Source organism: Battus philenor, unplaced genomic scaffold (genome assembly GCF_028537555.1).
Source record: "Battus philenor isolate CCGP_79_NKW_IND1 unplaced genomic scaffold, ilBatPhil1.0.hap1 SCAF_26, whole genome shotgun sequence".
Lineage (NCBI taxonomy): Eukaryota > Metazoa > Arthropoda > Insecta > Lepidoptera > Papilionidae > Battus > Battus philenor.
In genome coordinates, this window is record NW_027181689.1 from 6453172 (window position 1) to 6475647 (window position 22476).

The following is a 22476-nucleotide window of genomic DNA, read 5'->3' on the forward strand; positions in this document are numbered from 1 at the left end:
TTAAAAAAAAGCCATCACATTGAATAGTGCCGTGTAATGATATTGAAATTCTACGGTAAGCAATTAGTTCGTGGAATACGGTTTTAAGATGGCGAAGAAGCGGTGGTGTGTTTGAAAACGTGAAATATACTTCCAAAGAGGTATGGGTCCTCTATTTCCTATAATGGTTACAGGATATAACCATGCACTATTTTGAAGAATATTAAATCGATATTTATGTGTCTTTTCGTTTATAATGATTTTGATGATATTCCTGGAATCCTTCACGTTTTCAAAAGCATTAACAATGAATTTCAATTTAGATTTGACAATATTTTTTTACTAGAACAGTTTCGCTTTAGTTAAAAAAATCCCCTTAAAATTTAAGACCTTATAAAGTAGAGTATATAGCACATGGCTAATGATTAGTGATTACTTTTAAATTTGATGTGCTGTCGGAATATCAGAAATACCGAAAAGTTCTAGATACTAAAGCGGATACTAATGTATGCGTGTTTGTGTTTGCTATATTTAGGTAGTAACTCCGACGAAAACTTTTGTCTGTGTGATTGTTGCGGCCTTGTGTTTGAGTTTTCGTGTAAACTGATTGGCTCCGGCCCGGCCCACTTGCAGTGGACTTTGTACTAACCGTTTGAGCAATTGTTCCAGGGTAGATTAAACTAATTATGAAATGTGAATAGACTAGTAACTCGTGCAGTAAAATGTTGTCTAAATTACGTAGATATATATTTTATTATAATGTAAATTACTTGCGATTTTTATTTGCGTTGTTATATGATATTAAATTAAATAATATTTATTATTTATGTACATTGTATGAAATTTTGCAAGTAAGTTTTTAAAATAATGTTATGTCTTGGTTTTGTAATAAATTGACCAATTGAATAAGATTACAAAACACATTCAAAAACTTCGATTTTGGTTCCCAAACAATGTCACTTTGAGTGATGTAATACATTTTATAATCAATTGCGATACTTTATCAAGACGTAAGATGAAAAACCATTTTTTTATTTGATCTCTAATGATGAGATATTGATTACAACTCGTACAACATAGTGTGAGATAGATGGTTCAATGGTGTTCATTAGTGTTGTATGCTATAATTCAGAGTATAAGTTTCTTATGATTTTTTATTTCCGGATAAATTCATCGAGACTTAAGTAAGAATTAGATGAATAGCCGTACTGGATTCACAAAAACTGAGAGGGTTACGGTACGCAACCGTTTAACTATTCGACTGATATTACAAGATTAGGAAGGAGCGTTTTCTGGTAATTATGGAGCGTTCGGCGCCTCTCGCTGCTCTTAAAGCGCAAATTCAAATATATTCACCACATCATTCCGTAGCTACGATTCTTACCTGACATTGGACCTTAATCGGACACGATGTACCACACACTAATCACACTAGTACTCACGACACCGGCGGCCGCGTCCGCCTCGTCCACGTTCAAGCAAGGGCGGTCAGGAGAGACCCATGTCGTTCCCGATTACCGAGCAGTCCTGGCTTCTCAAATTTATACTACTTCAGTCACAACACTATATACCTACATGGGTGTAGTCCCTCTTCGTGCAAACGTCATCGTTGTAACTAGGACACGATCTGCCAGCTTTTTTTAGTTTTTAGCAATTTCGACGATGCTGCACAAAGCCAAAATGGCTAGCATTGTAACATCATACATATTATTTATATCAATAAATTAAATTCCTGAAAGTAAGACGTGTCCACACATAGAACCACTATCGCAACTACAGATTTCCATCCACTGTTGACTAAGTAAAGTTTTTAAATTATCGTCGCTAATCACTAACACAGCTTTCGCGAACCGTTATAATCCATATGTAGTTTTTGTTTAAAATAGAATTCTTAAGTCTTGTGAAGATATTACAACTAGTGCTCTGTACGTGAAGCCAAACTTAAAATTCTTAAGTGGTTATTATCGTTGTCATACGACTTCACTGGAAATACTTTGAAGGCTATAAAATAATATGTTTTTTTTTTTTAATTTCCTGTCGGAAGTGTCTCTTCTAGAGATTAATTTCAATATTAAGTACCATTCTTTTGTTCATATGTATATCTTATTAGACTACGCTCTTTGTTTTAATGTCCTCGAAACCTTGTTTTGTATGTTGCGGTGCAATCTGATCTGTAAATCTCATTGCTACTGCCCCTGCTTTGACTAGTGTGGTTAGCAACAGTACTCATGTTGGCATACAGCTATCAAATTGACGTGTACATTTTATATCTGTTTCTAGTATGCATTTCTGTACTTTGATATATAAATTTATTATTATTGTTATTATATACACACTTCTACCTTGAACTTCGTGTTGTCATTACCTCCAAGACCTACGAAGAATCCCACAATGACATACATTAATAAACGAATAAAAATTTATACACTATTTAATTTATACAAATTTGAGGTTTTATTCTTGTTGGGATATATTTAAGAACTGGTCACATTTTAATTATTTTTATTTTAAGATTTTTACGTACGGTGGACCGTATATATGAAGTGAAATTTGCATGATGAATGTAGAGAATAAATTATTCGGGTATTTGATTCAGACACCTTACCGCAAACCACAGGACTAATGCCTACGATAGCATAGGCTTTAGTATCCATTGTGCATAGCCATTGTCCGTGTAATGGTATTTATAGACATTGTTTTGTTTTTTGTTAAGTGCTTACAGGAAATCATCATTATTATTTCAGCTATAGAACGTTCACAGCTGGACATAGCCTCTCCTGTATATTTCCAATAAGACCAGTAGGAAGCGGTATGCATCCAGGCGCCTTCCAACGATCCTAATGTGGACCTCTGTCCATCTTGTGGGTGGATATCTAAGGTTGTGATTGCTGGTCCATGGTTCTCATTCTAGAGTTCTGGAACTTTAAGTCCAACGTCCAACTTTAAGCTAGTTCAACTTGCCAATACGCTATGCTATGGCGATAACTTTGGATCGTCTACGGATTTCGTCATTCCAGATTCGATCACTTAGAGATAGCCTGAATAAATAAACTCAAGGTATTACTTACCTTTTAACAAATTATTAACTGATAAACAAATCAATATACAAAATCCACAGACAAATATATCACTATGTGACATTTCAATAAATAGATTTTTATGTCATTTCTTAATTAGTGTAAAAGGTTTTAATGCCCTCTTATATTTATATATTTTGAGTGAAAATATTTTAATGGAAAGTAACATCGAGGTTAATTTTATAAATGTGTCTATAGGTTTCCGAACGAAAAATGTTGTTAGCGGAAACTAATCATGTAATGGCAGTCGTAGCTCTCGCTGTGTGTGCTACGGCGTAACACTTCACAATCCAATGCCAGCGCTACGGTAAATATTCACGTATCTTTTTTAAATATTAAAATTTGTTTATTATTTATGTAATATTTGTGGGTTTACTAACGGTCGCCGTAAATATTATACGATTATGATAAAAAATGCATTTTAATTATAGACTTTGTTTTCAATTGTGGTGACCTTAAGATTTTCCTCAACGGCTAACTTGTGCTGAAATCAGAGAAAAAGCGACAAGTTTCATCTTAAATTCCTTCCATAATACTCCTTCAAGACTACGGATATGTAAAGTAGAAATTAATAAGTATAACTTTCTTTTCAAAGACGAGAACACTGCTAGTCATAGTGGACAATCGTCCACTGTAATGAATGCAAGCTCACAGACAATGGAAAAAATGTGAAGTGTATAGGATGATGAGCTCAAAGATATACGCATGTTAGACAGTTTTATATGTGATTGTAATTTTTAGTAAGCTTTATGAAGTAATTGTAATGAAATTCGCTACGTTAGGTTTATGCGGCTTGTTTATACCCTGAAAGGATATTATATATATAGACTGCAGGGTTATTGTAGCATTTAATTTAGAGAATGCACTAGAGTCAAGTATCTTGGAAGAAGTCTAAACAGATTGGTACACTATAGTACTTTCTGTCACTTTAGTTGTATATCCTACCTTTGAGTTTAAGGAGTGATCAGGCTTGTAAAATTAATGGAAAAATGAGCCGTATTGTCTTCGGCTTTGAGTCAACAGGAGCCTGAAGAGCGTTACCTTGTCGTTGCCTAAGGGGGGAGGAATTGATATAGGAGGTGGAGTGGTTTAGTTGTCCACGGTGAAGCTAAGAGAAATTGTACTATGAAGGTCACTACAAAGGTGAGAAGGAGGGATGCGGAGCAGAGATGCTTGTGTCTACCTATGTTTCCAGCAGAAGGAAAGTCGTGTAGGGTGAAGAGAATCGGCATTACATTGCGCCACTCTGAGCTTGATCGCACTGCGAATACGGCGACCGCCATCAGTGTCTTCTTCTGTTGAGAAGGATCATTACTTGTAAGTATTTATTTTTGGCCTCTGGGAGGCGGTTAGGTGAGATGCCGAGGAGTAAAGTACGGTAGGTTCCGATCCGCCAAAGAGTATACATATACCGACGATAAATGCCAACAGCAGCTGATAAGTGGCCTGAGATTATAAAGATTGACCCAGAAGTTATCACAATCTAACTCAATTGTTTGGCGGTAAGCAAATCGTCATAAAGAAGATTATATTAATCATTGAATGTATTTTTTTTTAAATAAATTATTATTATTAATATTTGTTATTCATCTTTCAATTCTATATTTTTTTAAAAATGAAATATAGAAACACTGGCAAATATATATTTATAATTTATAGCCAGCACATCATAAAGTTCGTTTGGTCTGAAAGATTGTCACATAAATTCTTTCTCTTTATTCAACGTATTTCATATTGTTCTCTTTTCAAAAACGTCAAGGAGCTTTCCTTTTGTGCTGGACATACGGCTTTGAAGATTTTTTTGCGAAACAAGTAAATAGTTAATGTGTATGTTCCCGCTTGAATTTTTATGCAAAACTCCTTTCTTCTCTTGTGTTCTAATGACAAACAAACAGAATGCGCGCCGACCGTGACCCGAAATTTTGTGCCAAGGACTTCATGCCTTACTTTCGGAAACTATTTTAGTGCAGAAAATAATTCTAACTTTTGGTGTTATATTTCTTTTTAAACGATATAAATTTTATTCGGAGAAAAGCACATTTTATTTACATGGATAATTTTAATATGAGTTATTTATAAACAAGGTAAAGTAATAAGAATCTTATTCCAAATTAAGTCTCTTATTAAAAATTCTGAAGATATTTGCTATTTGATTGGCACAGAGTTCTCTAAGAGGATTGTAGTTGTCTGCCCGAGAGGAAGCCTGTATCCATACTGCCATGATCATCACCATTTCAGTCCTGGAACACCCACTGTTAGATATAGGCCTTCCCTATATAAGACAAGCATTATCTATACTGATATAATATTAGTAATATGTATAATAATCAGATCTTCATCAAAAACTTCAACATGTTTCATTTCTCTTATAGAGTAGCGAATTCTGTGAGAGTAATTTTTGCTTATGAACGAGATACAAATAATAAGTGTTATAAGTTGAGTATTCTTAAATAAGATAAACTGTAACGTTCTTTAAACGATGTTTAGAAAGAAAGTTACATTTTTTAACCAGAAAGTGACAGGGTAAAAGATAGGTATATATGTATTACATATGTGTATAAATGTGTGTGTATGATAAATGTGTAATATGTAAAGTGATAGTTACTACTAATCTTACTATATAGAAAATTATGCTGTTGCTTTATGAAATAAAAGGTATTGGGTATAAAAGTGTTACGTTCCCCACTTTAATATACAAGATTATTATTTTTTTATTTTATGCTAAATTTTAGGAAAGCTTACAGACTATTATTGAATAATAGATATTTAAAACTAAGTTCATTATATTTATTATTTATTATATATTTTTCCTATTAACAAGCTAAGAGAGAGTAGAAATATTGTTAACTTGTTAAATTTTATTAAAAAATAATAAAACGTGAGGCTCTCGGCCAAAAATGATGGCATTGTATTTTATTATATTTCTAATTTCGCTACCATGGTTTTACCTTACATGTTATTAAGAGATTGTTAGGGTGATTTATGCCTTAGAATCTTTTTTTTCTAACGGTCGTTGTTTCAGCCGCCCACTGCATGGCATAAGCCTCACATAAAGATATATATGAGGGATATATCATAATTGCTACGCTAGGTTCGCGATCGGAGTGTAGTTTTATGGTACGCAGAGGAGCAATCCTGTATATGGCAATCCTATATAATTAACGCACGTATGAATTACATAAGATTGTATCCCGGGAATAGATTCCGCGAACTACAATTACAAGTCTCAGTACCCACCACTGGGGTACCACTGCTTAAACTTTAGGAAATATTGCATTTTATTTTCTTTGTAAAATATGTCGATATTACAATTGCGGAGAACCCAAAAATTGGGCAAGGAGAAAAAATACACAGCGTGACTTCTGACCTGCACTCTGGGTCTTCTCTACACATATGAGCGAGCGTATGGCACGCAGGTAGCGGTGATCCCACGGGTGGGCGCTGGGCGCAAGATGGATGCAATCGCTCCTGTGCATTCATGCACGAGTCCTCTCTGTTGTCCGTTTTCCTGTTTTATTACAGTCAAAGTTTTTGTTAATGCTATTAATATACAAGGAAAATATACGCATGACAATTATTTCCATAAGCAATTGTCTTCGGAGCGTCTCTATAATTGGTATCAAAATTTAGTAGTTGGGGTAGAAAAGTAAGGTTACGGTTGCATAATTTAATTATGTAAGAGAGAATGACATGAAGAAGACGTGTTTATATAAATAATTTAGTTGAAATTCAAAATATATTTCATTGTGTTATAGTGCTACCGAAATAGCTGTACCACGCCGTAGGATCACGCGGGGCGCCAAGGAAAAAAGAATATGATCGCCACCGTCGCGAGCGTTGACGACGGAATGACTTAACGAAGCGGCTGATACTCCCTTCATCGCGGCAACCTAGGGCGTAGTAGTTTCGGTAGTAAGAGAATTTACAAAACATATATTGACAACTTACTTGCACAGGCAGAAAGCAATCTCCGTGTTCCAGTTGACGCTAGGTTTTCGGTAGAAACCACGCAATGCCGTCATACAGCCCTCCCTATCGCAGTCGGTGGAGTGGCACTTTTGCAGGACTGGAGTCAGAGAGGCCACGCATTCGCTGTCCTTGATACAGGTGTCCAGAGCAACGTGACACGTAGATTGTAGAGCGACCTTCTCATCACCTGCTTTACCGTTCTCTTTTCCAATCCTCTCTGTTGGTTGTTGTTTAGTGTTAATTTTGCATGTGTGTTGAAGTGCATGTGTGTATTACCTTACACTGCCAATATATGGGAATTTATTGACCTCTGTGTATCGTGTAAGATTTGTATTCTAATGTATTAAATAAATGCTTTTCCTACAAGTATGTAGTTCAATACAAATGTATGATACATGTTGGTTTTACAAAACTTGGTTTTGGTACGAAAATGTATTTTTTTATATACTTAATACGACGGATTGTTGAATAGTTTTTTACTTAAATTATTTTATTTTTAATTAGTGAAACGTTTGATTTTTTAAGTAATTTTAGATACGTAAAATAAATATATAAAATAAGAAATAAAATTGTTAACTCAAAAGTAAATATATTATAAAAGTGTGTTATTTGAAAATACAAGAAGTAACGCTCATGCCAAGACAAGATATCATTTACAGTGTCATACAAAACTGATAAATGTGATAATGTTATTATGGGTTTGACACAATTAAATACACGATGATCCAATGATTTTGTTAAGATAAAATATGTATACAAATCTGAAAAACAAGCATGTCAGATATTACTCATGCTAATAAATATAAAATTCATTTTGTTAAGAACAATAACGTGGTAGTTGATGGAATATAAGCTGAGGGTGTCATAATGAGATATCATTTAATGGAAAATGTTACAGAACTTTAATTTATAGAAATAAAAACAGAAACCAGTAACCAACTTACCGTAATGAACGTAAACTATTCCATTAAACAATTTCTTTTTTCTCTACCTACAGAGACAGATGCTATCCGATAACTGATGAAGAATGAATATCTGAACCTTTAGCGGGAATTGCAAAGCTTCGCGAAGATTTACGTGTTTAAGCTCCTTTACTAAATCGCTTCTGTAAAACTAAATCCTCTAAATTCTTACGGCGGATATTAGGAAGTAGGAAGCGGTCTTACGAGGGTTCTAAAGCACTAATATCCCTTCTATTAATTTTATCTACGCAAAGCTTCACTTTGTGATCTTTGACTATGAAATGTCAATACGGTATATTTTTCTCCGTTAGAGCTACTTAGGACTATTTTCAAATATTTCGGGACCATCTAAAGGTTGCACTGGAGTCATGTTAAGGAGTAGACATGGAGGATTGTAATTTTTTTTAGTGCGAATTGAAAGTAAAGACAAAATGATGTAATTATTACTGGACTTGTCTAGAACTGTACAAAATGAAAACCTAAAATGAGTGTTTACGATATCTATGGTTAGTTGTAATGTCAGTTTACAATTGTGTATTCATGAAAATGTATTCAAAATTTAACATGAATGAATCTTTTTTCGATAAAGTTAATAATTTAGAATTTAAATTAGTCGAGATACGACGACAAAACTTTTCAGATGTTATAAACGTCCAAATATTTAAATACGTACGGTTTTCATCAATGTATCCTGGCCCGTAGACAGTCTTGGTGGCATAGAGGGGGTCTTCGCTCCCCCCTGGCTCATGATTCCAGCGGTGGTCATGGTGTCCGTGCGGGTGGTAGTGCGGACTTGCATACCGGTGAACGTGTGTCATAATTTTATCCGGAGTGATAAGGTTGCCGTCTTGAGTTATAGACATACCGCCGATCCATGACGTCACACCGGTCGCGTTCCGATTAGCGTGCCATCCGTCCGACATCAGCTTTACTGGAATTGTACCCATCGACATCTCTTAACGACAAGCCCGGGAACCGAGCCATAGCGCGACGGGACTCCGGTAAACAATGGCAGAGGCGTTCGCGCAGGATCGGTTTAACATCGATTAAGTATTATCCTATTTAAAGGTAAAAAGGTGACAATCCAAACAAAAATTGGCAAATGAAGACATGTTTCGGCAAAAAGAAAAAATTCCACAATATTTAAGAATTAGAAAACTGTACATCCGACTGGTAAATGTTAGCAAAGCCCCGATTCGATGGCAGTCCCGCTCGTACTATTATTAAGCCAAATTCTATGCCGCGCAGTAACCATAGAGATCGTAGAAGGAAATGCAGACAGAAAACATGCGATCATGCACAAGTTGAGATGAAATTGCTTCAGACATACATAGGTAAGTATAAAGTACATACCTAAACGTGTCTGAAGTTGCAGGTTTGTTGGAAATTAGCAGAAATCTAAAAGCATGCGTGGATAAAGTAGGAGCGAAATAGTTATACAAGACAAAATAAGATTCAATGAACTGTTCTATTTTTATTTTCGAATTGTATCTTGTATGAGCTATTCAGGTTTTTAACGACATTTATAAATGTGCTGAAACAACAATACCAAGTTTTGTTTTTATTTATGAACGTAATCATTATTGGTTAGTGGTTCGATTTCACTGCAAGCAATTTAGTTACTGCACAGAGTTTTAAATGTCCTCTGCATAACATAAAATTGACAGTTTTTTGAGGTAAAGTTGTTTATTGGTGACGCTCCTACCTTTGAAAGCGTTTGCGAAGCGTGCGGTGTGAGAGGCGACGAAATCCGAGAGACACATAGAGAAGAGAGAACATAAAGAGAGGGTGCGGCGGCGGCTCACCGTGGCGGGGTCGAGGGGGGCGCGGGGAGAGGAGGGCAGCGCGGAGGAGGCTGGCGGCCGCGGCCCTCGTCATCAGCCGGGTGCCGTTCTCGGTGAGGAGCAGGATGGTACCGTCGGGAGCGGCGTAGCGCATCAGGGGAGGGGCTCGCACGGGCACTCGCCGAGGGGCCTCGAACAGCGCACGCACCGCCGGCGGACACTCACCCCACGCCGCCGCTGCCCACCAACCACGTTAACTCTACTGCCCCCGACTAGCGAGCCGCACTTTACAACCACCCTCAACAAATCAACCGGTTCCGATGCTGTACGCAACGAATCTGTTGAAGGTGGTCCTTGAAGAGGTAGTTACGACAGAACAATGTTCGCCGCCCCATCGACAATGCTCTATCAACAGTCCAGGATCATTACCGAAGGCCGAAGGTGTCGGAAGCCAAGAGTTGAGGTAACTGCGGGCATTTGTACGGTGTGTGAGGTCAGGAGTACACTAAAAAGAAGCTTAGTGTCTGGTGAAACATAATAAACAGCCTTGTGTGGTAAAGTAGTGATCTAAGTAAATCCTAGGGCCTAGGCATCTAATCAGTGTCAAAATAAATAGGCACCAATAAAAAATAACAGGAAATTAAAATTACAAAAAATAAAGTAACTAATTCAACACGTTGACGACTATAGAAGTGAGTCTAGAACTCCTCAGAAGCTTTCGTACTGTAGTGTCCTAGGTTTTTGTTAATGTACATAAATTTAGATTTAAAATTATAAATTTATATTACAATTTGTTTAGGTTATATATTTTAAATAATAATTACATAATTATGAATTTGAACAAGTTGGTGTTTTGTGACGGTGTCCTACCGTGTTCATTGGACACGTGTTCCTTATGTTTAGGTTTAGAATTGTACACAGTGTTTGTAGATTTGAGTGGATGGCCATTTAAACATTTAAAGCTATTAACTATTTTAATCAATTCACTGCGGGTTTTGAGTAAGATATTGATGGTAATAATAATAATTTAGTAATTATGTAATTTATGTAAAACAGTCTTTGTGAAAACGCTAACATCACTTCACCGATATATCTAAAAATTAAAAGGAAGTTTTATACTTTCTTGATATTTTTCCTGTACATAGCCAGGTAATTTGAACACTTGTGTATATTCCCACGTACTGAAAGCATCCTTGCGTTATCTAGTCGATCCAGTGAATTATAAAATAGCATTCTGTATGTGAGTTAAAGTCATTAACTAGGTGCTGCATGCGGCACCGTTCGGATACCTTTTTATTTTCATTCCTTTAAATTCAATACCAACAGATTTTGATTCTTTAAATTTTCTACTGCCGCCTAGTATCTTGAAAATATGTCGGTTGATAAGAAATTCAAATTCGATATATATAAACATTCATACGACTCTTATAACTTTAAAAAATAACCAAAATAAATCAACTAGTTTATATTGGATGATTATATATATTATTAAGAACGCAACGTTTTAATAGTTGCAGGTTACTGTTTTGCAGTGTAAGAGTGTAGATATCCCGATAGTACTTGCACACTTGCAAAAAAAACTAATAGTCAGTAAAAAACTTTAAAGCTTTTATACTTATTTTAAATCAACCTGTATAAAGTGTTCAATCTCATCCTCTATTGGAATGCGACAAGTCAATAACTTTTGGTAGTACCAAGTCTGCAGGAACAGATCGGAAACAATAATTAATTTTAACATTTCGTAACAGTTATTTAAAAACTTATGTTATTTATTATTTCTGAAACCATTAATTTTTGAATAGGGTGTGATTTACATTAATTGTCATCAAAGGTGCTGTTTCATATCTTTGAAGCTGTTAGGTCTATAATTTATCACGCGGTATATGTATATTACATTTATATAGTTACCCATAATTTATGTGAAAATAATCATTATAATTAATTATGATTACAGAGTTACTTTTTGTTTACATTATAATAATATAGCTGCCTAGTAGTATTAACAGATTATCAATCTGGATATTAATTACACGTTGTTTATATGAAAATCGTTTAGATTTAATATTTAAAAATGTGTTTAACTCTTGAATTGCCTAACAAAAATAAAAAAGAAATTTTTTTAAAAATGTCCAGTCGCCCAAACACATTTTCGTTATTCGTTAGTTAGAAACGAGAAGAAAATTCTAAGAAATTCTGTGCCAAAGAGAAATCAATGCAGAATAGAAATGTTCAAAAGCTTTACTTCTGTAAGAAACGCCCTCAAAGTGCCCTAACTACAAAGGGATCGTAAGGTGAATGGATTTCCGTTCTTTTGTTTCTTTGTTGTATCAATGCGTTATTGGATTTAAAATTAATATTTAAATAATTTTCAGTGTGAGGACAGTTGCGACCGTAAACATGTTACACAATGTTTATTGAATGCAACGGTTAATTTTTTAGAAATGTTACTAATAGATATATAGAAATAAGTTGGTATATGTAAGTGGTATATAATATGCTACACTATTAAAACAAAGACATTAGATGTATATTGTATACTCCGTTTATGTTGCGTAAACTTTATGGTTAACTTGAAATTATTTTATTTAAGTTATATATATATAATCGTTAAATAGATCCGAATATTCGATATCTGCTAAATTATATTAAATGTGTTTCCGTTTAAAAAAAATGACCAATTAAAATTTTTATTAAAATAATATTCAGAATTTCTCATTTCACGGAAATCGCGTTGTCTGGATAATACCGGTGCTCTTCATATAATCGAGTCCATTTAAAATGACTTAAATGAATTCAAACAGACCATTGAGAATTCATGCGAGTTAAGCCCAACCGGGCTTGGGTCGGACAAAGGGGATCATTTTGCTGAAACTGAATTTCGTTATACGTAAATGGTGGAAAGAGAAATTGGGTGCGAACTAGAACTCTAAACAATGAGTTCATTTGTTCTGTAGTTATTTAATCAACTACGGAGACGAGAGAGGAAGGACATGAAGCCAAATTCACTAAAAATATTGTATGTTGTTTAATCTTTGATTGCATTTGTCAATTTCTTTTTTCATAATATTAATTAATTCATACAGTCTTCATGTCATCAAGAATAGTTTTTGTTAACCTAGTGTTTTAATAGAGCCTTTAAACATATGGTTTAGGAGATTATTTTATTACTCGTGTACGTGTTCGTCATGAGTAGATGTCAGAAAAGTTAAATTATATAAATTAGAGGCAAATTAGGCTCCCTTATAATGAAATATTTTAACTTTAAGCTCCAAAAACATCTTATTTTTCTTGGATTCTTATGTAGAAATCACTTTTATAACATCCTTATTACAATAATAGGGCAATTAATTTCCAAGCTTTATTATCACGTAAAAAAGAATAACAGTATTCCTTCACAATTTTTTGTTTGATAAAACTTTGAATGCAAAAATAGTAGTACAACAAGCAATAGTAGTAACAAATATGGATAAGAATTTTTGCCTTTGTTTGTACACCGATCATAGTAAAGAGAATGACGAACGTTAGGATCTAACGCAGTTGATTAATGAAATATAAATATTAGATATAAAATATAATTAAGTTTCATCCACACTTAGCTGAACGTATGAGAAACTAATTAATTATTTAAGCAGAAGTTCCACTGAAACTTAATTAACGAGTTTAACTGGCGTTTAAGTTGTGCGTAATGGATCCAAGAGTTCTCTAAATTTTAATTATTGATAATGTGTTGCGGCTGCTTCTGCGATTTTATCAAGAATATACATTTTATGCTATGTTTAAATTACTAATATTACCTAACGTTTATAATTTTGATAAGACATGGTTAAGTACATTTTGAGTTACATTTGAAGAACTGTATCTTTAATTTTTTTTAAATTTACTTCACGATCTTTAACAAAAGATTTTATAATTCACACTGCTAGGTGTTCCACAATTACCGGAGTCGAAATTTTGCAATCGCATATCAAATTGTTAAGAATTAAATTAGGTATTTTCATGAATATTAACAGTAGGGGAAACTGTTAGTTGCAGGACTTGTATTTAAAATTATTTGAAATTGTCAATGACATAAAGGTTTTTTTTTTTCATTTTGTATTTCATTCACCCTTATCTTGGGAGGGATAATAGTTTTTACGATTTAAAATTTTTTTTACTTTACTTTACTCACATTTTTTCCGTCATAATTTCAGTCATAAATTATTCTATTTTTAAAACATCTCATATTCCTCTGGCTTAATAGTCTTCTTCTCTACATCACATTTCTTGCTTCACCTACGATCCCAAAATATCACAGTAGGTTTTCATTTATATCGCAATAAATACAATTTAATTCTTGTTTTTGATTGTATACCTCTTATTTGTCGTGATGTCAAGGTTATATGTTTATTGTCTACAGAGCCTTGGCACAGCTGCGGAATGACTAAAGTTAGTTTTAGATGAAGGGATATTTAAAGAAAATATGAACTTTTTCATAGAGTTCTAGTTAAGGCGTTAAAACTCACTGCAATCGAAGAAACCGATAAACATTTTAAAAAGAAATTACCTGATTTTATGCGCCTAGAGTGCATTATAGTCCTATAGACTAATAATGATGATCTTTCAAACTATTCTATCCTCAGCCAGTCTCAGGCCTTATGAAATAGTGAGTGTTATTGATGTTTTCAAATGCTTGTGATTCTTGCCCTGGATCTATCTATTGCACTTCATTGATTGTCTGACTTTCTTTTGGCGTCAGATAATCAATTTGCATTTGATTAAAATAGTGGAAAGGATTTGAAACAGCTTATTGTGATATTTAATTGGTCGACAGGGTAAACATTTACTATTTGTATCTATTCATGGTATACAAGAAATTCCTTTAATGCCACTATACCACACACTATACTTTGCGAAACACCATTTTTTTACAGTCATATCATCATCAGAGATTAGCATCCTCATTTGCAAAAAATTAATTACTAGCTGACTATTTATATCCTTAATGCTGGACCAAGGTGGAAAGTTTAATAAACTCGACCGCACGGTCAAAAAGAAAACCATAGTGAAAATTGAGCTAGGTTTCCGTATATAGTTTAGAACTCTTAAATCTTGTTTCTTGGGTTCATCGCGCTATGTACCTACGTTTTCTTGTCAGTAATGAGGCTCCATGTAATAGGAAAATTTGAAGGAAGAAAAGGATCTAGAAAATCAGTAAAAGATAAAAAAAGATTGTGACTATACTTGTTGGAATTATGAAGTTTTCGTCCGTATGTATTCTAAATATAAATTGACCGAAATACAATACTGAATTAATGTAAAACTTCAACTGAATTAATCTGAAACTTCAAATTTTTTTTGACTTGATTGTCAGTATAGTTTTAGTGGTTTTAGATGAACAACATACTCTCGTGCGCTATTTTAGACAAAATCTCTGAAAGATTTGATTTAAAATAAACGTAATAAATTCCATGTTTACTTTAATATTAAAATCTCAGAGTATCTGGAAGGTAAGACGGTGAGTTTAAAAATATTCGTCTATTTATGTTTGTTCTTTAAATCCACCTGATCCCTAATCCCGCGGCTTCGTTTTTCAATTTGAACCCGAGTCAAGCCTAGGGAGCTACGGAAAACGCCAAGTCTAAGAAAGCTCGTATTCAAATAAGGTTTAGAAAATATTCTTACATTTATATTCACTTGGGTTACCGATGAAGAGTTGCGAGATTTAATTTTGAAATAAGTTCAATATTGTGAACAGTGATGCAGTATTAATACTATGATAAGATGCTTTTCTGAAATTCTTTATCAGAATACATCGAAAGTAGACTTTACGCTGCAATCGATATGTGACAAAAATATTAAAAGGAATAAGTCAATTTTTCTTCAATATTACAAGTGCTTTTTTGCAAAAGTATTATGAAATATGTGTCAGATATTATCACTTGATAGTCTCTTTATCTGCATGTGCAGATAATTTAAAGGTTTTAATTAAGTTTTGTTTACATTATTAGAGTTATAGAAAACTAAGTAAGCAGTAAGTAAAAATAGGAACATATATATGATACACGTTCACAGCTGTTGTCATATGCCGCTAATTAAGTCCTCTATAATAAAAATTCGGTGTTAAAAAGATTTTTCTTATACAAAATTGTACAGCATCGTATTAAGTTAAGTTTAGTTTGATTCTCGTCTTCTCAGTAATCAACACAGTATCATTAATAACTGTGATATTCTTTAATTTCCACTATTGATTTGTAGCTGAAAAAGACGCCGCTTTCGAGTAAACGTGGCGTCCTCTTTCAGAAACGCAGTAAAACTATTAAATTGTATGTTTATAAGTAAACGATTTATGTCTATAGTAAAATAACGCAAATACGAAGTCATTTTGAAGGATGTTAGGATTGTTAAAAATATAAATGTAGTGATATAAATACGTGTACTCCTAAAAGAAAAGAACAGAAAAAAAACTCAGCTTGTAAATATTTGCACATATCCAAACACGCATATCGACGTGCCCTTCTAAATAGACGTATTTTACAAGTACACTCGTAACGAAAAGCATAACGAGCACAGACAAATATAGACAACAATGGAGGGCGAGGAAAGTTATTCGACCGAAACACAAAGGGAACAACAATTCAAAGAATTAAAGGGCTTAGGAAAGATTGAAAGTTAACGCATCGGTTGAGATGATCTCGCGCCGCGGTAAAGGAAAACTCACACTTACAAAATTATTTATCAGGGTTGCGAAAATTATGTATACTCATTAGAAATTATTTAGCCAATGATATATAACTTGTATTGATGGGTAGATTATTTTAATAAATTAATTCCATTACTAGCTTTTACGTTTTCTAATACAATTATCCCTATAAACTTATACTATACCGATATTGAAAATTAATCAAGGATTTATTTCCTTATACAGGTTATTTGGATGCAGGTGTAAAAGACACACGCATTTACTGTCAATTGAATGTCACTGTCAAATGACACATTCGCTGTCAATTAATGTATAGTACAGTCTATCCTAATAAATCGTTATAATAAATAATAACAACAAATAGCGCTTTTTATAATTTGGAATAAATTAAAATTAATTATTGTTTACTCCGTTCCCTGTAGACTACACTGCCAAAAGTTGTTGGCTTATTTCATTCCAAAAGAAAAAAAAATTATGTTTTAAATTTCCGAGTAATCATTTTACATAGAATTATATGAAATAGGTGAACATATGAAAGCTCATTGCAGACAAATGATTTTTCTTTTTTTTTCATTGATGATTTTTTCAATTGATTTTTTTCTTTCATTGATTATTCATTTCTTTAAAGTGTTTTCACCGTTAGCCGATCACTGTTTACACATAACTATAAACTAGGACTAGATTAGTATACCTCTTAAGTTATTAATGTTTTTATTCCTTATACGTTGTTATTTGTCTACAGTCATTAGATAACTTTATTTAATGGATTTTAATTTTTTTACTTATTATTACGTAATATATTTTTATCTGGACAAAAGTGTATTGAAATTTGAAAGTATTCGGATGGCTTTTAAAGACCTGTAGAATTATATATTACATAAATATTAATAAGAAATATGTTTTTACTCGGAGATGAAAGAAGTGAGGTAGCCCTAACGAAAATTTTCCTCACTTCTTTATTAAGAACTGTAGGGATTACAAGAAATGAATCAAACGCTCACCTCATATTGAAACGGACTTAGCCGAGAACTGTACACTTTCATATTGCGCTGGGGCCTTTCCTTAACACTATAAGAAGGCATTATTATGTTGTCATGTACAAGTATTACAAGTAATAAAACTTGAGGTATAGCGATATGGCGCATATACAAATCGTTACCTTTTTTAACAGATAAATAGATATTATAAAAATTTCGTAAAAATAATAAAAAATGTGTAATAGTTAGCACAGGCCACTTTTTCTCTCTGAAGCAAGTGCGAACTTCATCTATTTTGATTTGATATGTTTAATAAACTATGTATATATTTATGTATATATTGTTCATTTTAGCGATCTTTGTTCGAGGCCTAAGATTTGCAATGTATGTCTATCGGCTGATATGAGTGAGTATAGATAAATATATGTATAAATTTGTTTTGTGATAACTTTATATTTTTACTATTTGAAACTATCTCGTACAATGTACATGTCCACAACCCGCTACTTGTCCTTTGTCTTTGTCTATTTCAAAACTAGGGTCGTCTGAATGAAATTGTCTCAAGTTGCCAATTGTACTTATATGTTATTACAGCTATACGGTATTCTTTGTGATGTTTCCTGTTTAATAAATGCTACTTGTCCGTAGTAAATTTAAAAAATATATCAAAAATTAAATATCCTATTATCTAACACGCCAGAAGTTAAAAAAATATGCTTTTGCAAGTTGGGTGGATTAATATTATAATAGGTTCTTAAACCGATTATTGAGTACTGCCCGGATATAATGACCGATATTGATTCTGTGGCCGGATCGAAATGGAATCTCTGGTTAGCTCATTATATTCAAAGCCGACCAGGATTTAACGCTACCGCCTGCTTAATGGGATTACTAACGCAATCAAACCTTTGTGTTCAAAGTGGAAATTTGGCATGTTAATATTCAAAGGATCATGTATGTCATATTTGATATATAACTTACGTAATATGTCTAAATAACGGTGAACGTTTGTGATGTATGACGCAGCATTAATAGAAAATATTTACTTCCTGTAGTCATTATCTTATATTCATTTGTTAACACGTTCACTGCGGGCCCAATTTTAAAGAACTTTCAGCTGGTGCGGCTGAGGTCGAATCAGCCTCAAGCTGAACTTCCTAGTAGTGCGGTTGAGGCCTTTTCTGCCTCATGTTCATCAATATTTTTGCAGCCGCCGCACTAGAGAGAAAACACGAGTTTTACGCGCCGCACCAGTGCAAAGTTTACCATGAGGCTGAATCGACCTCAAGCCGCAGTGAACGTGTTAATCATTATCATTGATTTCTAAATACTGCCAAAAACTAGAAACTCAATATTGTATTTCCTTTTGAATAATAAGTTTTTTATTGCATAGGAGACCATTCCATCGACTATTAACGTGTTAAAGACCATAGAGAAATATTTTTGAATTTTCAAACCTTTAAACAAATTTATGACCAAATCATTTTCTGTATATGCTTTCTGAGTTGCAATCAATGCTCATAATAGAAAAATAATTTTAAGTATTTATTACAAAAATCTATAAATAGATTAGAATATGTAATTGTGATAACATTTTTCGTCAATTAACATATTGTAAGAATGACGTAAGTTAAGAATAATAATTTGTATATTTATTAATTGTCTTACTCAAAACCCGCTAGTACAGTGAGCGTCGGCTTTAATAAAAGGATGCGTACTCACCGACGCATGGGTTGTGGTTGACTACGGCAAAGATCCGGTCGCATCGCTTCTTCATGTGCGTGTTAGGACAGATGCAGCCGAATAGTGGGGACAGACGGAGTCCAGACCAAGCTTCACGGCAAGTCTCTCTATTAAAATAAAATAATAAAATTTATAAACAGTTAAAAAAAATTATGAAATAAACAGATAAATGTTACCACCATAAATATGCAGCCACAATTTTTCATAAAACCTGTTTAAAAGATTTTTTCTGTATGACTGGGCACTATCTTGGGCAGGTTCAGGATCCATCACATTGTGGTGAGAGAGGCCGGGTACAGTGCACGAGGATGATGAACTACGAAGATTTAAAGACGTCTTCTTGCAATGTATTAGTTTTCACCTTTACCAACCGACCTCCTCTTCCTACCAAATCCTTTTTAAATGCTCCTAGTAGACTAGTACTGCTTTGGAAGCCAGTTACAGAAAAGTGTTACTTTACGCTCTTAACAGGCCCAAAACACAATTTTCAATATTTTTGACAATAGGATAAAGTCCGGTCTGGAATTCAAGATTGTTTCTCATTGTACTCGTATTGTAGTTAAGATTGTGCACTCAAAACCGCCGAAGCTATTCATATTTTTAAACTATTTTTAAGCTACTATGTTTCAAATATTTAGAATTCAGCTTGATTCCATTTTCAAAAATATAGAAGCTGTAGTGAGTACGACCTAGACTTAAAAAGATAAGCCAACTTTATTTTAATTGACAGCACTGCCTGAAGCCAGCATGAAAATAGCTAAATCATTATAGCCACTACCGTTCGCGCATTTATCACAGATTCAGCTGAAATTGTATCTAGAAATAACTTCATGAATATTTAATTTTCAGGATTAAAATAAACTAAACAGACTCGATCAATAACTGCAGAATTGTGAATTTAACCTATAAATTGCAATGGTTTCTAGTAACGGTTTTAACGAACCTTTTTCGACGAGATAGAAAAAGGGAACAGTTTAATCAAATTGTGCTGATTAAGAATAAAATATCTATAGAGTCTATTATAATTTTTCATACCCTTGTGTTTGCACATCGTTTAAACTTTTTTTTTAATAATGCATCCTATTGTACTTTTGTATCGTATAATTGTAAATGGTGAAATAAAAAGAAATAAACAGGCACATTCAATGTATGAATAGAATAATAAAAATACGAAAGGACTTTCAAATCTTTCATCAATAGCTGAATCGGATAAATACATAACAAATACGTGTTAAGTGTGTCTTTGCTGATCAAATTACTTTTAGTAGGACTTCTTTACACAAATTCGTTGAAATGCATTTTAGTAAGAATATCTTAATCAATGTAACTTTCACATTAATTTGTAATTTACAAGGTCGATGGGTGGCGCTCCTGCGCCGATAGTTGTTGATTCTTACCGGTTCTATTGGAAACCCATGGGGAGGTTTATGGTTGAAATGGTGATGAAGACAGTATTTAGCCAAAACCTTTTTACGTTCACTAAGACCGAACGTTTTCACGGCCGTTAGGTTATTATTACACCAAATTGAGAAGCCACCAAGATCTTAAGTCACAGTGGGCAGGTTAAGATTACACTTGAGGATCCTCGAATCGAAACCATGTGCTGTCACGTTAAAAATACACGCAGCATTCAGACATGAGGGTACCCGAGAGAGACGAATCTAGTCGCGATCGATATGCTATTACAGGACTAAATATTAAGCCTAGTAGTAGCACCAAGTAAAAGATTGCTACGAAATAGATATACTATTTTTTTGTTGTTAAGATGTAAATCATATCGTCATAATTAGTGTTATGTCTAGGTGGGGACTACAAGACACTAAAATAGTGCTATGTAATTTTACATATATATCCATAATATATTAATATGAAATTAGATTGTTGGTTTAGTTACCGGTCTTCCATGCGACATTCGCCATCACGAGCCTTGCACGCGTTCTTGAATCGCTCGAACAGTATGGAGCATGGTTTCTCGCTATGGCAGACGCTCAGCGCATAAGTGCAGGTCGGCAGGGTCTCGACGGGGTAAGGGTCTTTCTCTGCACAGAAATTCGTAGTTATATTTATTCGTAATTAGTAACATTTATCATTTTCATTAAGTAGCGATGAAAGTACAGCGTATCATCATCATGTAAGCTTACAGACTCCCACTGTAAGACTCAGGCCTCCGCCAAAAAATCATCAATAATTTTTACTATACATCATCGGTCCACATAGTAAAGGGCCCACACTGCGTCTACCAACTAGATAAATTCAGTGTTGATTTTGCAAAGTTAGCCTTTTTTTACTCTTGTCTGCATTTGTTACTGGTACAAATTAAATATATCCTATTATAAAAATCGAAACTTCGAAATGTTTAATATGTTTATTATATTTGTAAAAATTTTAGCCAAAATTTTTTGTACTGTTCTTCTCGGACATTTTAAAGATCTTGAAAAAGCTTTACAAATCTTATTGTTCAGATTTTATGTCTATACATTGAAATACCTTTGGGACTTATTCTTCTTTTTTCAGTCAAAAGACGCACTGCAAGGCTCTTTTAAGGACTATAGTCATTATATTTCATACGTATCTAGTTTAACGACGAAAATCGTCTAGCTACTTTTCACTTCTTCATAATATTATCACTTTGGAGTATGTGTACTGATTTCTTGGCTGCGTCACGAGAATATAAGAGAAGCCCAATTTGATGGCGACTAGGATCTAATTGAGCTTAAAATATAGGGCTATAAGTGTTCGAAACGTGTGTCAATAAGGCCCACAATCTTCGACAGGTTTTTTTTGTTGACTTTTACAATGATCCTTTATTTATTTATTAAAAAAATCATTAAAATACTTGAAAAAAATATTTTCAATTAATGAAAATAAGACCTCTTAGAGTTTTAGGTGAAAAAACTTTACAAATGTATAGCATGCATTATCCAAAGACATCGCAAAAGTTTATTGAAAATTGTACAATTTTTGTACTTTGTCTACAAAGGAATAACGGTTTATGTGGACCTTAGGGAAAATTATACGAAGCTTGTCTTTATTTCTAGCGATAACCTTATGTACATTGCTATTTTTCGAATATTTATGACTATTTTTATTCTCACAGACAAGGTAATCATACAAATAGGTACTGAAAATGTATTGAAATATTTTTTTAAATGAAACTTACAACACAAAACTATGATTCTTATATATATTTCGTACATATTATCTTTAATGACTTATTATTATTTCACATTTTCATAATGTAAGCTTAAGGTAGCAGTTCAGCATGACTTTGGTGACCCCTCTACATTGTAAAAATCTTATACTTTA

At 33.5% G+C, this 22476-nt stretch overlaps 1 protein-coding gene across 1 annotated transcript in view; it reads right to left on the minus strand.

Annotated features, from left to right (window-relative positions):
- Positions 1 to 22476, minus strand: part of LOC137925134 (uncharacterized) — a 244851-nt gene that overhangs the window by 18097 nt on the left and 204278 nt on the right. The window contains exons 4-8 of the mRNA XM_068768518.1: positions 21065 to 21209; positions 19150 to 19277; positions 8661 to 8918; positions 7005 to 7242; positions 6424 to 6564 (exon numbers count right to left, since the gene is read on the minus strand). Of these exons, the coding sequence (XP_068624619.1) occupies positions 6424 to 6564; positions 7005 to 7242; positions 8661 to 8918; positions 19150 to 19277; positions 21065 to 21209 (910 nt within the window). The remainder of the gene's footprint in view (positions 1 to 6423; positions 6565 to 7004; positions 7243 to 8660; positions 8919 to 19149; positions 19278 to 21064; positions 21210 to 22476) is intronic.